This window comes from Pongo abelii, chromosome 5 (genome assembly GCF_028885655.2).
Source record: "Pongo abelii isolate AG06213 chromosome 5, NHGRI_mPonAbe1-v2.0_pri, whole genome shotgun sequence".
NCBI lineage: Eukaryota > Metazoa > Chordata > Mammalia > Primates > Hominidae > Pongo > Pongo abelii.
In genome coordinates this window covers 76199738-76216583 of record NC_071990.2, presented here as the reverse complement: position 1 = coordinate 76216583, position 16846 = coordinate 76199738, and the positions used below count along the sequence as shown (strand labels likewise).

The 16846-nt window shown below is 41.0% G+C and overlaps 1 protein-coding gene and 1 pseudogene across 9 annotated transcripts in view; both read right to left on the bottom strand.

The window, feature by feature from the left end:
* Nucleotides 1-6281, bottom strand: part of SENP6 (SUMO specific peptidase 6) — a 113484-nt gene extending 107203 nt beyond the window's left edge. For 6 of the 9 annotated variants that reach the window (XM_063724870.1, XM_063724871.1, XM_063724872.1 and 3 more), the window contains exon 1: nt 6039-6245. In XM_063724870.1, coding sequence (XP_063580940.1) covers nt 6039-6090 — 52 coding nt within the window. In that variant the 5' untranslated portion in view covers nt 6091-6245. Of the gene's footprint in view, nt 1-6038 lie in introns of all 9 variants that reach the window. The other 3 variants (XM_009242011.4, XM_063724873.1, XM_063724874.1) reach the window with 1 other exon arrangement.
* A 9309-nt stretch (nt 6282-15590) lies between these two features.
* LOC112134019 (U6 spliceosomal RNA) lies at nt 15591-15678 on the bottom strand (annotated as a pseudogene).
* Between the last annotated feature and the right edge of the window lie 1168 nt (nt 15679-16846).

Below are 16846 nucleotides of genomic sequence, written 5' to 3'. Positions count from 1 at the left end.
TAGTAAAGCCAGATGTTGAACCTCAGCATTCTGACTTTTGAGTTCATATTCTCAATGCATTTCTAGCGAAAATCACTTTCTTTTCTCCTTCCTTTCCTCCTTTCTTTCCTTCCTCCTTTCCTCTTTTTCCTCTTTTCTTCCTCCCTCCCTCTCTTTTTTTCCTTCTTTATTCTCAGCTCTGTCACCCAGGCTGAAGTGCAGTGTCATGAACTGCAGCCTCAACCTCCTGGGCTCGAGCAACAAGCAATCCTCCCACCTCAGCCTCCTGAATTCCTGGGACTTCGGGTGCATGCTGTGACATCCGGCTAATTTTTGTATTTTTTGTAGAGATGGGGTCTCGCTATGTTGCCCAGGCTGGTCTTGTACTCCTGGGCTCAAGCAATCCTCCTGCCTTGGCCTCCCGAGGTGTTATCTCAGGATAACAGGTATGACCCACTGCACTTTGCCTGAAAATCACTTTCATTCCAAGTGAGGTTCTACTTTACTGTTTCAAGTACATGAACTCATATGATAAACAGAATTTATCACTTTAACTGGGATGAAATCAGGAAATAAACATACTTAAGTAAGGAGTAAATAAGGAATGACACCATGATGTAGTTTCCAAAAGTAATGCAATCAAAAGAAAAAGAGGTGTATTCCCCTAAGTAGGCAGAAACTAGAAACCCTGTTCATATTCCATGGAATGCCAATCGTTTGGGAGAAACTGTGCTCTAGTTCAACAGACAGTGTTAGGTATTTACGGTCTCCAGTAAAACTGGCAAACTGACTGGGTTCTGCACTGAGTTTATATATAACATAAAAGACTGGCTAAGGCGAAATGGAAAACACTTTTCATTTGGAGAGAGAAGCATTTTTGCTGGTATCTGTAGAGAACAACATTGCATGCAACAGTTTAGCATCACTCTTTTCAACCTAGTAGACAAGGTCCATAAAGGAAGACAGGCTGAAATGAAAAGGAAAACAAACTAAAGTAGTAGTATATGTATATTAGAAAGGAAAGGCAGAAAAAAGTTACTTCAGGAAAAATGGGAGAAAATATAGGAGAAGGAATTCACTTGGTTAAAAAAAAGGAAAAGAAAACTAGATATGAACAAGTGCAGTACAAAAATGAAGAAATGTATAAGAGAGTAGGTAGACTTGTTAGAGCCCCCAGAGTGAAAAAAAGAAAAGGTAGAATATCAAAAGAAAGTTTATAAGAACAAGCTAGCTACCATCAATCACCTTTGTCCTCTATTCCAATCATCTCCTAACTGGATAATCTGTTGCCCCTCTCTGAAGCTCTCTCCATGTAGCAGCTGATGACCTTTTTTTTTGGGGTGGCAGGGTCTCGCTCTGTACTCCCAGGTGGGAATGCAGTGGTACGATCATGGCTCACTGCAGCCTCACCCTCCTGGGCTCAAGAATCCTCCCTTATCATTTTTTTATTTTTTTGTACAGACACGGGCTCACTATGTTGCTCAGGCTGGTCTCGAACTCCTGGGCTCAAGCAATCCTCTCACCTCGGCCTCCCAAAATGCTGGGATTACAGGCGTGAGCCACCATGCCTGGCTGTTGACCTTGTTTGAAATAAATCTGATGTCACCTCCAGTATCATCTTGCACCGCTCTCCTACCTGACACCATTATTGTCCTTCCTTAAGTTCCCCAAACATGCCGTGCTCCCCTATTTTACTCTCTCTGCCTAGAAAGCACTGCCTCTCTACCTTCTGTTCTCTAATACCCACTTCAAACCACCCTGATTAGACCCAATTCTCATGATTTCAGGTTAAGTGTCCCTTATCTGAAATGCTTGAAACTAGAAGAAATGTTTCAGATTTCAGATTTTTTTTTTGGATTTTGGAATATTTGCAAATTTTATTATATTATCCCAACTGAGCATCCCAAATCCAAAAATCTGAATTGATTCAATGAGCATTTCTTAGGGGGGTCATGTTGCTTCAAATTCTGGAGGATTTTGGATTTCTAAATTTGGGATGTTCAACTTGTATAAACAATCCACCATTGATTGCTGTACTTGTCAGTTGTAATTTTACATTTAAAAGTATTATTTTATTATTTTTTACTTTCCTCACTAGACTGAACACTCTATGAAAAAAACATGGTTTCTTCTCCCTCACTGTTATGTCTCTCAGTGCAGTGCCACTGCCTACAACATAGTAGGTGTTCAATAAGTATCTGTTGACTGAATAAATACAGGGGAGCAACCTGCCAAAACTCTATCATAAGTGGAAAAGGGGTATGAGCAACAGTTAGTGAAGAGAAGTGAAAGAAACAAGTCAAAGAGGGGAGAGGAGAGTAAAAAATTGTAACACAAGCTTGGCTTAATGAAATCCATACAATTTTAGTGTGCTTTTGTATAAATAAAGAAGACAACCAGTAGGTCTCCTTTTCCCTAGAGAAGCTATAAAAAGAAATGGAATTAGAATCTTAGTAGTTATAAAGATATAAAACATACTTCAGAGCAAAAATGTCTAACAGGCATCTCAAATTTAGTATGACCAGTGTTGTTAATTTCCTTCTCATTCTTCTATTAGTCTACTCCATCTCAGTAAATGGCAGTACCACTAATACCTCAGGCTAAACAAAACCTTTTGATTCCTCTTATTCTGACACTCAATGTACAATTCATCAAGTCCTGTAAGCTCTACATCCAAACATATCCTCAACCTATCAACTTCTCTTCCCCAATCTCCACTGACATCATGCTAATTGAAGCCCCACCACTTCTACCTTGACTACTACAATATCATCCTAATTTATTGGCTTGCTTTTAATCTTGCCCCCTAATTCATTCCACAGAGAGCAGCCAAAGTTTTTTTTTAAAAAAAGATAAACCATATCATTACACCCCCTTGCCCCAAACTCGTCAATGGCTTCCCACTGAGAAAGATATAAAAATTATTCATGATCCTGCATGAAAGATGTGCCTCTCATATCACTCTCTCCTTTGCTTTCTAATTTCAGCCTTTTTGTTTATCAAATGAATCTTTACACACATCCCCTCTGCCATATTCTGACGTGTCTCTTAGTTAAGGTGTTTACTTAATTAAGTGTAACCTCCTCAGGGATGCCTTTCCTGACTTCAATGCTATGTAAAATGGCTTCCCCATCATTGCTGTTTATGTCTTCCGTATTTATCATACTGTTTATCATCTGGTTTATTTCATTAACAACAAATATGTTTCAGGTGCAAGAAATATGATGGTGAAAAGATAAAGTCATTACTTTTTCACAGTTTATTGCAGAGATATGCTTTCACAGAACCTAAGATAGAAGACTAAATAAAGGCAGAGTCCTTGACTCTCTTATGCACTGCACCGTGTACACTGACTGTTAGAGTAGGATGCTGTAAATGTGATGAGCTAATGAAAACCTAGTTTAGTTTTTCAAGGACTCGACTGGAAAGTAAAGAAAGTGTAATATGTAGATGTCTTAATATTAAATCCTAGGAGCCTATGTATGGGGAAATATTTTGAACACTTATAAACCTGATAATACAAAATATACAGCAAATTATGGTGGAATATTTTATTATTATTTGAGATGTAGTTTCGCTCCTCGCCCAGGCTGGAGTCCGAATGGTGCGATCTCGGCTCACTGCAACCTCCAGCTCCTGGGTTCAGGTGATTCTCCTGCCTCAGCCTCCCGAGTAGTTGGGATTACAGGCGCGCGCCACCACGCCAGGCTAATTTCTATATTTTTAGTAGAGACGGGGTTTCACCATGTTGGCCAGGCTGGTCTCAAACTCCTGACCTCAGGTGATCCGTTCATCTCGGCTCCCAAAGTGTTGGGATTACAGGCGTGAGCCACCACGCCTGGCCGGAATATTTTATTATTATTAAAAGTGTAAGACACCAAAAGAATCATGGGAAATTAAGCAGAAAACATCAGTATTAAATATCATTTATTTGGAAAGATTCAATATAGCATATGAAAATTGGTTATGAGGAACTAAAATTGTTCCTTTTCCTTATGCTTTTTTTTTTTTTTTTTTTTGGAGACAGAATCTCGCTCAGTTGCCCTGGCTGGAGTGCAGTGGCGCGATCACTGCAACCTCTGCCTCCCGTTTTCAAGCGATTCTCCTGCTTCAGCCTCTGCAGTAGCAGGGACTACAGGCGCACGCCAACCACAAACGGCTAATTTTTGTATTTTTAGTAGAGTGGGGTTTCGCCATGTTGGCCAGGCTGGTCACCAATTCCTGGCCTCAAGTGATCCGCCTGCCTCGGCCCTCCAAAATGCTGTGTGCGATTAAAGGCGTGCGCCACCGTGCCCAGAACCCTTATGCTTATGCTCTAAAGAAGTTACCGTTTGCTTGCTTTATAAAAATGCTTAAGACATGGTGAAACTCGAATTTATCACACCTGTACATTCAAAGACCCTTAGATTAGAATAAACTAAAAGGAGTAGTTTGAAACTCACATTAACTCTACATCTGTGGCTTTATTTGTGCTTGTTTTAATCCTCCCTATGTTCATCCAATTAGAATTTTAACTCAATCGGGCCTATAGAAGCTGGAAATCCAGGATAGCACAAAAGTATAATCATCTGCATACTGAAGATAATAAGCACGAGTAAGCCATCTTTTGTTTCCAATTTCAAAAAAAAAACAACACACATAGCACTATCTGTAACACAAGCTGCACCCTCTCAGCCTTGACAGGTACCCATTCCGCAAACTGGAATGGAGGTAATACGAAATGAACTCAGAAAAACTCAGAAGCTTTTCTTACTCTTAGTAGGAAGTCTCCTGTAAAGTTCTCATCACTTTTAGATAAAGGCTGGCTTGTACGGTAAGATTTTTTTTTCACTTTACTCAAGTAAAAAGAATTAAGAAAAATTACGTCTATTATTCACTATTCTTTCACTAGACTAACAATGAGTACCTACTGTGTTCCAGGCACTGTTCGAGGTGCTGTTAACAAAGCAGTACCAAAGCATTCCCATTCCTCAACACCCTCCTATAGAACCTGTCTAGGGGTTTTCTTAATTTTAAGCTAAATTGTACTTTCTTGATTCAGTAATCTTTCCGAAACATACTAAAGTTATTTTTTGAAGTAAAGCTTATGACATATTGCAATGAAAATCATCTTTGCAAAATTATCCAAAGAGTAGTTAATTCTTTTTAACAAAAAGAATGAGTCTCTGAGCAGCAGAGACTCATTTTGCTAAACAAAGTGTAAACACTGAACCCACAGTCAAATTAAGTAATATAAACACTTCTTGGGCTACAATTACCATAACATTTAGCTCTATTTTGGAGGTCCTTATATATTCATAGACCAAAAAAATCAATATTGTTCCCCATTACCACCTTCCCCAACAAAAACATACAGCTTTTCTTGAGGCTGGCTTAGTCTACTTACAGCAAATGTTTAACTTTCCCTCACGAGTGAATAAAACACTCAAATTGTGTCAACAAGCTTTAGTTACGGCCCCAAAATTGACACTGTAAACCTTACTCTTTTTCCAGATAAATTATTTTACAAAATATTTTTATGAAAACACATTCCGAAAGAATATCAGACAAGGCCAGGCCTAATCTGAAGGCTGGCTGCAAAAGCAAGCCTGAAACTCTGACAAACAGACCAGAGGGTATAAAACACACCTCAATGAAACTCTGTCCCCTCCCTACTTAGATTGGTCCCCAGTTGCACCCAATCTTAGCAATTTGAAACTTTTCATGAACACCAAACAAGATGTGAATGCTGGCTGCTCTCATCCTTAGGCCACCACCCCAAAATTTTTTTAAATGTCAAAGACTTCAGCGCGCACTCTCAAAGGACGCCCACCAACTCTGGCTCGCAGCTCAATCCACCCGCGCCCCCTGGGCCGAACCGGCTAGCAGCCGAGCCCCTCGCCTGGGCGGACTCGAACCAGGCGCGCTCGCAGCACACTCCCTCCCCGTCATCGCTCATCCCTCGTACTTCACCGCCCCCCAAACCCACCCAGCGCAGATAACTGAATATCCGGGGTTCTGGGGGCCACGTTTTCCAGTATACCCTCCCTTCTCCCCGTCAAGGGCAGAAATAGACGTACCTTCCAGAAAAGTAATCTCCCCGGCGCTGCCGCCGCTCTTGCCGGCCGCCATCTTCCTCCTCCCACGCCGCCTCCTTCTTAATCCATGGCCCACACCGCCGCCGTGCTCGCCGGGATGAGGGGCCGCGCCGGAGGAGGGTAGACGCCGCAGGGTTGCGGACCTCGGGCTCAGCCGTCAGGCGGGCTGCGCTCCCACGTTCAGACGGGCCTACACAAAAGCAGGCCAGGCGCGCCCCGGCCTGTCCGCGGGCTGGCGGGCAGCGAGGCCCGCGGCCCGAGCTTCTCAGGCCCCTCCGGGGGAACGCGAGCGACGACGACGACGGCGCTTCCCGGGCCCGGTTCCTCTCGGCCCACGACTCCCCATCCACCGCCCACCTAGGCTGCCTGAGAAACTTCCCCCAGCCGTGGGTTCCCAAGAAAGGAGAACGAAGGCGAGCACACAAACACGCCTCCCTTCGTCCCAGGCCGTAAAATGGCCGCACCCGCCGCGCCGGAGCGGCGAGGTCCCTGCGACCGTCAGGCGCCTCCAGGCCCCTAGCTCGTTCTGCAGCCGTCGCCGCTACGGCCGTCCGCCCACCCCGCCCAGGCGTGAATGCATCAGCGGAGGCCTTTGCGACTGTCCATGTGGACAGGGGTGGGTCTCCTCTGCCACCGCCTCGTGTCGGTCGCCACAGCAGCTCCAGCCGCCGCCGCTACCGCTCCTCCCCCACGGGCGCTGGAGCTGCCGCCCGGCTCCCGCCCCCGCCCCGACGCCGCCGCCCCCAGCGCGGCTCCCCCTCAGCAGCCCGGACTCGGCTCGCGGGCAGAGCTGGCTGCGGCGCCGCACCGAGCCCTGACTTGTGGGCGCCCGCCGCTCGGGTTTTCGGCAGGGTCGGCCTTTCACGGCGCGGGCTTGGCCTAGACACGTTACATCCAAAATCCCCACCGCCCAGGGCCCCATGGCAGACCTGGCGTGTGCGATGGGTTTGCTCCTCTGGCACCACAGATGCCTAAGAAATGTGAAAATGTCATTTCTGGAGGAGGCCTTAGAATTTAAACTACAGCCAACTGAAGAGAAAAGGTAGTGAGCTACTGGAATCACATGTTTAGTAAATGATTCGTGGTCTACATTTATTTTTAAAGAAGTTTGCAAAATAATTTAGCAGGGAAGATCCTACCAGTCAGCTTTAAATGGCAGTGTTTTTTTGTTTTTTTAAAAGTCCCTTGTCATTTACGTGCCTGAGACTTGAAAAAACCATACCCTACCTTACAAGTGAGGCCTTTTTTTTTTTTTGAAATTCTTTTCCTTTAAAAATTTTCTCATATTATAAAAATAGTACATTATCATTCGAGGAAATATGGAAAGCACAGAAAATGATTATAATGTTTCATGACTGAAACTCAACTCCTGCAGGTTTGTAGTCCTCTGATAGCATTTTTCTTGTCTTTCAGTATCGTTCTTTAAAAAACAAAAATAAGCAAAAATCTATGCTACATGTCAATGAAAAGTCAACAGCAATTAAAATGATGCAGAAAACCGACATGATTAAGTGCAGTCTTTGGGGAATGGACTGTTCTAATTCAGTTGTGCTGTTAACGAAGGCCTAAGCAGAAAGGCTTATTGTTTAAAACGTCCTTTGAAATCTTTTTCCTAATGCGAACCAATAATCTTTCCTGATTGGCAAGAGCAGTGTAATGAATGTAACTTATTTTTGTTGCCTGAGGTTATTGCATGATCCTGTTGTGCTGTTCTATGACATCGTCTGTGCCAATGACAGTATAATACTGAGATGTGTAGGTAATAGGCAAATGTGGGTAACTGGCCATTTGTACAGACTTCAACATGTAGTTTTAAAAAAATCTTTCAGGCCGAGCGCGGTGGCTCACGCCTGTAATCCCAGCACTTTAGAAGGCCGAGGCGGGTGGATCACCTGAGGTCGGGCGGAGTTCAAGACCAGCCTGACCAACATGGAGAAACCCCGTCTGTACTAAAAATACAAAATTAGCTGGGCGTCGTGGCACATGCCTGTAATCTCAGCTACTCGGGAGGCTGAGGCAGGAGAATCGCTTGAACCCGGGAGGCGGAGGTTGCGATGAACGGAGATCGTGCCATTGCACCCCAGCCTGGGCAACAGAGCGAAACTCCGTCTCAAAAAAAAAAAAAAAAAACTTTCAGCAGCTTGATTCCATTTGGAAAAATTGTTTTTTTAATTAAAAATAAATCTTTGCTTTTAAAATGCATATATGCTGGCTTTGAAAATGGAAGAAGGTGCCAGGAGTCAAGGAATGTGTTTGGCCTCTGGAAGCTGGAAAAGGCAAGAAAATCTATTCTCCTCAAGAGTCTCCAGAAAGGAAAACTGACACTTTGACTTTAGCCCAATCAGAAAGGTATTGGACTTCTGACCCTACAGAACTATCAGAAAAAAATTTGTGTTAAATTGCTAAATTAGTGGTAATTACCAACTGTTACAGCAACACATGGAATGGGAAACAAGGTAAAGTGTGTAGAAGATTTTTGTTTGTTTGTTTGTTTGTTTTTTGAGACGGAGTTTCACTCTTGTCGCCCAGGCTGGAGTGCAATGGCATGATCTCGGCTCACGGCAACCTCCGCCTCCCAGGTTCAAGCGATTCTCCTGCCTCAGCCTCCCGAGTAGCTGGGATTACAGGCGCCCGCCACCACGCCCGGCTAATTTTTGTATTTTTAGTAGAGACGGGATTTCACCACCTTGGCCAGGCTGGTCTCGAACTCCTGACCTCAGGTGATCCACCCGCCTCGGCCTCCCAAAGTGCTGGATTACAGGTGTGAGTGACCGCGCCCGGCCCCTTTCCTGGTTTTTTTAGCCTAGTGAATAGCGTTGTCATTTACTCATGTCATTCATGCATTTCTGGTTTCACAAGCCAGAAAACTAGGAATCACTCATCTCTCTTTCTCGCTCCTTCTCTCTCCTCTTTCCCCTCTTTTTTTAAATCTCCTTCCTGATTATCTTTTGAATCTATTCATATTTTTTCCAGTTCCAGTGTCTCCCCATCAATCTTAGCCACTATAATCTTTCAGCTATACTACAATAATAGCTTCAAACAGGTTATTCCTTAATCTCTCTACCCCTTCTCTAATCCATTTCTCACACAAAAGCCACAATAATCTTTTTAAAAATTAATTAATTAATTGTTATTATTATTGAGACAAGGTCTGGCTCTCTGGCTCAAGCTGGAGTTCAGTGGTGCAATCTCGGCTCACTGTTAACTTCTGCCTCCCAGGTTCAAGTGATCCTCCTACCTCTCCTACCTCAGTCTCCCAAGTAGCTGTGACTGCAGGTGTGCACCACCATGCCTAGCTAATTTTTTTTGTATTTTTTGTAGACAGGGTTTTACCATGTTGCCCAGGCTGATCTTGAACTCATGAGTTCAAGTGATCCACCCACCTTGACCTTCCAAGGTGCTGGGATTACAGGTGTGAGCCACCTTGCCTGGCCTCTCTTTTTTTTAATGTAAATCAGATCAAAACACTTTACTCTTTAAAACCACTCAAAGATTTCCCTTTGCTCTTGGGATAAAGTCCTAAATCCCAGGCCCTCCCTACGTAACTCACTGGCCTCCTCCTGCAGCATTCTCATCTTCATTAAGCTCCAGCCATTTTCAATTTTTTGTTTCTCTTTTCTACATTAGAGCCTTTGGACATGTTTTACCCTCCATCTGCAATGCACTTTTTGTCTGAATAGAATCTTGCACCAATAGATATTAATACATATCTGCTTAATGAGTAAATAATAAAAAGTATCAAAAATAATTTTTTCCCAAGGAAAATTTAGAATCATAGAATGCTAGAACCCAGACTCCTTAAAGACTATGTGATATAATCTTCTCAGAGGTTCAGAAAATGTCTATGCCCCAAGTAACATTTTGGTAGAAATCGAGGAAAGATACTCTAAAAGGGATCAGCAATCGAGGTGTGAATCTAGGATTTGGATTTGAAGATTATAATGCTATAATACAATCTTCTCAGAGGTTCGGAAAATGTCTATGCCCCAAATAACATTTTGGTAGAAATCCAGGAAAGATACTCTAAAAGGGATCAGCAATTGAGGTGTGAACCTAGGGTTTGGATTTGAAGATTATAATGCTGAAATAACCTGAGTTGCTCTGAGGGGGCTGGGAATTGACAAAACGAAGATTTGAGTTGGTTATAGACACATAACAAAGTTTTCTCTTTGTGTATGTTATCCCTAAAGCTGCAAATTCTTTTGTATCATAGGGGATGTTTCCTCTATTTTAGCCAAATTTAAAGTGCTGTGTATAAAACTACTTGGATAAACTGACCCATATTCTATGCTGGTAGAGCTTAATAATGATTAATAAAATAGTAACTGTTTTAATACATATATTTCTTTGAAAACATAATTATCAAATCCCGTTCTTCTAGGCACCACACTGAGACATGCAGTATATAGTTAATCCACAACTAAATACAAGTTTCAGGAGACAATAGCAGGTTCTGCGATTTGTGACTGGTTGATGGTTTTTCAAGAGCTAAGTGTATTTGTGCCAGATGAAATGATGAGCATTATATGAAAATAGTATATTCAGTTCTGTTATAAGGATGTAAGTTTCTGTCCTAACATAATTTCTACATTATCCCATTTCACTTCCAACTTGCTGATTATCTTATTATTGTTTTTTTAATCTTACCATATTTTATGCTCATTTTTAATTTCCAGTTCTTCTCTCTAGTCAACGATTTCTGCCCCTGTTACATGTTGCAGATTTTTGTCCTAGGGTTTTAGCAGGTGATTTATCAGCCATTTTAGTGCTTATAATTTTAAACTTTTGATTAAATGAAGCTCAAAACTAATCTTTTAAAAATTGTAAGTGAATATATCCTCAAAATAGCACACATTTCTTCTACATAGTTCCTACCAGGCTCCTTCAGCGTCAACATTTATAAGTGAACAGAGAAGTTTTCAGGTGACTAGGGCTGCATTATGACTTTCCTGGGCCCTAAGCACTATGACTTCATCAGGCCCTTCCTCCACAGGAAATATATCAAACTTTTGGCCAGAGTTTAAATGCTATATATAAAACTACATTTAAAAATTTTAAATTAGTTAATTTTACAACTACTTTGGTATAAAGATAAAATATAACCCAGACTGGATTTGTTATTATATACTTATTATCATTATGTTTATTTTTTCTTTTGATTAAAAAAAATTAAAACATTTTCATAAGACCTTAAAAGTGTCATGGGCCCTTGGCACTGTGCCTCTTGTGCCTAGCAGATAAATTGGTCCTGCAGATGACCACTAGATCCTTTCATGTTCATTAATGGAACTGATCACATGGAAATAATTTCTAGCTGATCTCCGAGGCAGTAGTTCTCACACTTTAACATGCATAAGAATCAACTAAAGAGCTTATAAAGCAGTTTCCTGGGCCCTGTCCCAGACCATCTGATTACATAGGTCTGGGTAGGATCCATGAATTTGCATTTCTAATGAGCTCAAAGGTGGTACTGATCTGAGAACCACACTTTCAGGATAGTATAGCTATTTTATTTTTGTAAAGGCAGTACTCTCAATATGATTTGGTAGGTATACTATCCAGATCTCCTAACCAACATTTACTGAACATCTACTGTCATTCTTTTTTTTTTGAGACGGAATCTCACTCTGTCACCCAGGCTGGAGTGCATTGGCGCGATTTCAGCTCACTGCAAGCTCCGCCTCCCGGGTTCATGCTATTCTCCTGCCTAAGCCTCCAGAGTAGCTGGGACTAAAGGCGCCAGCCACCACACCCGGCTAATTTTTTTTTTGTATTTTTAGTAGAGATGGGGTTTCACCGTGTTAGCCAGGATGGTCTTGAACTCCTGACCTCGTGATCTGGCCACCTCAGCCTCCCAAAGTGCTGGAAATACAGGCGTGAGCCACCACACCTGGCCATTCTTATTTTATAAGTTAACATAGACTCAAAGGTTAAATGACCTTGCCAAGGTGACTCAGCTAGAAAATTGTAGACCTAGGATTTGAGCTCAAGTCCATCTAGACTCCAAAGTTCATGGTCTCTTATTATCATTATAATGTGGTGATGATAGGTAGAATATAATCCATGGACCTAGAAGCAAGTATTTAAATATGAAATAATGCATAAAAGTGGTACTTTCATAGGTCATCATTGTTGTATTTTCCCTATTTATTTGAGTCTGCTGTTGGCTGCCTTCTTTCTTGGTATTTTTTCTTCACTTCTTATCTCCAGTTAATAACAGCAGAAGGAATGCACTAATGGGATGTAACACAGTTTTCTGAAAGTGCTGTTCTGTTCTTTTTTTTTGAGACGGAGTCTCACTGTGTGGCCCAGGCTGGAGTTCAGTGGCGCAATCTTGGCTCACTGCAACCTCTACCTCCCGGATTCAAGCAATTCTTCTGCCTTAGCCTCCCAAGTAGCTGGGACTACAGGTGCACACACCACGCCTGGCTAATTTTTGTATTTTTAGTAGAGACAGGCTGGTCTTGAACTTCTGACCTCGGGTGATCTGCCTGCCTCGGCCTCCCAAAGTGCTGGGATTACAGGCCTGAGCCAACACGCGCAGCCCGAAAGTGCTATTCTTTAAAGCTGACTCCAAACTAAATCTGATTAGGATTTTGTATTTTTCATTAGCTTCACTTTGCAAACAGAACTGCTTCATTACTTCTGCAGGTTGACAAACTTTAGTTTTCAGAACACACACAAAAAAGGATTAAGTAGCACTCTGAGCTTTGGACTTTAAACGCCTTTGCCTTAGGAGGTTAAAAGACTCATTTTATAACTAGCTTCCTTATCTATTCTTCTAAATATAATTTTATTATAAATAAATACATGTGAGATAATTACTTTATCTTTCTCCCTATTTGTATGTGTACATATTTGTAAATTTCATTCTGCTTTTCTTTCTCTGATTCTTTTATTTCTGAGGAACATAGTCTAATACAAATGTTGGCTATTTTCTAAAGTTATATTTTTCAAGAAGATGCTTTGATGACCTCAAAGTTTGCCAAACCATTGTTCACCACCCCAGTGTAAAGGGGCCACAACGTTTTCAGCAATCACACAAACGTTAAGTATAGGGAAAAAAAAGTATATATATATATAGTGTATATATATACATAGTGTACATATATACAGTGTGTATATATATATAGTATATGTATATATATGTATATGTATATACATGTATATATATATGTATATGTATATACATGTATATATATATGTATATGTATATACATGTATATATATATGTATATGTATATACATGTATATATATGTATATGTATATATATGTATATATATATAGTATATATATATACTGTATATATATAGTATATGTATATATAGTGGATATATATATATAGTGTGTGTGTGTGTGTGTGTATATATATAATATATATATATATATTTTTAAGACAGAGTCTCACTCTGTCACCTAGGCTGGAGTGCAGTGGCATGATCTTGGCTCACTGCAACTTCCGCCTCCTGGGCTCAAGCAATTCCCTCACCTCAGCCTCCTGAGTAGCTGGGATTACAGGCATGTGCCACTAGCCTGGCTAATTTTTGTATTTTTAGTAGAGATGGGGTTTTGCCAGGTTGGCCAGGCTGGTCTCCAACTCCTGACCTCAAGTGATCAATGCACCTCAGCCTCCCAAAATGCTGGGATTACAGGCCTGAGCCACCACGCCCAGCCAAATATGGAAAGATATATTACAAGGATAGAGAAATTATCAGATACACCATGGAACATCTTTTTGGCAGAACGCTTTGCAGCTATTTAAGCCAGTGAAGTAGATCCATTAGTACTGAAAAAAGTTATGGATATGAGGATGTATTTTTGGTAAAGAAGGTTAAAAAGAACAGAGAATAATTTTGTATAAGAAAGATTCTTGTATGGTAAGTTTTTGTCCTAAGGTAAAATGACTAGTTAAGAAAGAGAAGTATAAGACAAAGCAGAAAATTCAAGCATGTCATCAGTGGTCTGAATAAGTTGTGATAAGGTTTGTGAAAGCGAACTTTATGAGAGGAATTTTGTTTATGATCAAGTTGGCTATAATTAGAAGGCAATTATTTATGAGTCTTTGTAAAATTGAGCTTTAATATTAAAAATACACTAATAAAAAACTAAACAAATTTGGTCCCCTATGTTAGAACAACAGAATTTTCTTTAAGTATTCATTTGCTCTTAGTAAAATTACCAGAGGTTTTGATTTTTAATTGTCAAATCTGTTTCTTTAACAGCCATATTCTGAACTGCTAATAGTTTGTATTTCTGCCACATTTCTTCCTGAGATCTATTTAGTTTCCCAAGTTTGAGGTTGGAGATGCTGTCTTTGTTTTTTTTCTTTTTTCTTTTTTTTTGAGACAGAGTCTTGCTCTGTCGCCCAGGCTGGAGTGCAGTGACACAATCTTGGCTCACTGCAACCTCCGCCTCCCAGGTTCAAGCGATTCTCCTGCTTCAGCCTCTGGAGTATCTGGGATTACAGGCGTCCTTCACCACACCCAGCTAATTTTTTATATTCTTGTAGAGACAGGGTTTCACCATGTTGGCCAGGCTGGTCTCGAACTCCTGTCCTCAGGTAATCCACCTGCCTTGGCCTCCCAAAGTGCTGGGATTACAGGCGTGAGCCACTGTGCCCAGCCTGATGCTATCTTTTTCATTGAGACTAATAATTTTATTTCTCAAGGTAAAATTTTTCCTTTTTGTGACTTCTCAGATTTATATTTTAGAAGTTCAACTTTTTTTTTTCAGATGGAGTCTCACTCTGTCACCCAGGCTGGAGTGCAATGGCGGGATCTTGGCTCACTGCAACCTCCGCCTCCCAGGTTCAAGCAGTTTTCCTCCCTCAGCCTCCTGAGTAGCTGGGACTACAGGTGTGTGCCACCACACACGGCTGATTTTGTGTTTTTAGTAGAGACGGGGTTTTGCCATGTTGGCCAGGCTGGTCTCAAACTCCTGGCCTTGAGTGATCGGCCCACCTTGGCCTCCCAAAGTGCTGGGATTACAGGTGTGAGCCACCACGCCTGGCCTTTTTTTTTTTTTTTTTTTTTTTTCGAGACAAGTTCTCACTCTGTCACCCAGGCTGGAGTAACAGCTCACTGCAGCCTTGACCTTGTGTGCTCAAGCAATCCTTCCACCTCAGCCTCCTGAGTAGCTAGGACTACAGGTGTGTGCCACTATATCCAGCTAATTTTTGTTTTATTTTTTGTAAAGACAGGGTCTCCCTATATTATCCAGGCTAGTTTTGAACTCTTGGGCTCGGTGATCCACCTGCCTTGGCCTCTCAAAGTGCTAGGATTACAGGTATGAGCCACCATGTCCAGCCTAGAAGTTCAATGTTAACTTAAAAAAGAAAAAGTTCAACTTTTGCTGTACCTTGCTGCATGTGATTTGCAGGTCATACATCTTGCCCTTTGTTCTTTCGTCCTTTGAAGAGGTGTATCTCTTTTCTTGGCTGAGGTGATAACTTTCTCCTTCAATCTATTCATCAATTTCTGCAACTTTTTTTTTTTCTTCCAACTCTACTGTTACAGTCTGATGCTGAAATTTTAAAAAAATTATTTTTTTTAACAGCTTATGGCCATGCTAATCTTCTCTGTATCATTCCAACTTTAGTATATGTGCTGTCAAAGCAAGCACTGAAATATTTATCTTAAAAGCCTAGAAACACAGTGTATTCCTCCAGTATAAACCAATTCTGTGCTCTTGGCTTTTATTGATGTGCCCAAATTGTTCCATGTAATCAGGAAACTTCCTATGTTGTTAGTGAGAGCCATGTATTCCCTCACTCAAGGTATTAGTTTTCTCGTTTACATTCCTGTATAATGTAATGTATATTCTTAACCCTAGATACATTCTTCCTGTGCCTGATTAAATTCAAGTACCCTTTTCATCAGGATTGACTTCCAGATTATCTAAATGGGCTTCCCATAAGGAGAAGCAATCACACTACAAGAGATTTTTCTTTATGTTTTGGTAACTGGCCTGAAAAAACAAAGATTTTACATTTTATCAAGATAATTTCCTATCTTGTCTTTATTAGGTTTTGGACTACATAGAAAAACTGAACTTTAAAAGGGTTAAGGTTTTTACATCCATGTAACTTTCTGTATTGCTTTTGAAGTCTTTTGTCACTCTGGTTAAATTAATGGCTATTATTTTACAATAACCTGTGATTTTGTTTTGATCAGGTGTTTTGAACTTTTTAACATCTTTGGCAGGTCCTCCCCCCACCCACATCATCAAAATCTGAAACTAAATCTTTTTTACTTAAAATTAACATTGGGATTTTCCAGCTGGGCCCCTGGAGAGCCTCAAAGTTGTGTCTCTCATCTTTTAGATATATTAAATAATTAGGCTTATTTGGTAAATTGTATGGGAAGCATTGTAAAATGATGTGATACTAGATATTCCTTCAGTTACATTTATGTTTATGCTATTGATATAAATGTTGTAAAATTATATCAATTCATAAAAATATGTTACAGTCATAATTTTGGTGGCTATGTTAAATCTTTCCTAAACTTATATTTGTGTGGATATGTATTAATGTGAGTATTCTAAGAGTTGTATAAAATTTATAAAAGTTTGATCCTCCTGATATGACATTGTCAGTCATGATTCTGATTCTTTTTTTTCTCGTTGTTGAGGTGGAGTCTCGCTCTGTCGCCCAGGCTGGAGTGCAGTGATGTGATCTTGGCTCACTGCAACCTCTGCCTCCTGGGTTCAAGCGATTCTCCTGCCTCAGGCTTTTGAGTAGCTGGGACTACAGGTGCATGCCACCATGCCTGGCTAATTTTTTGTGTTT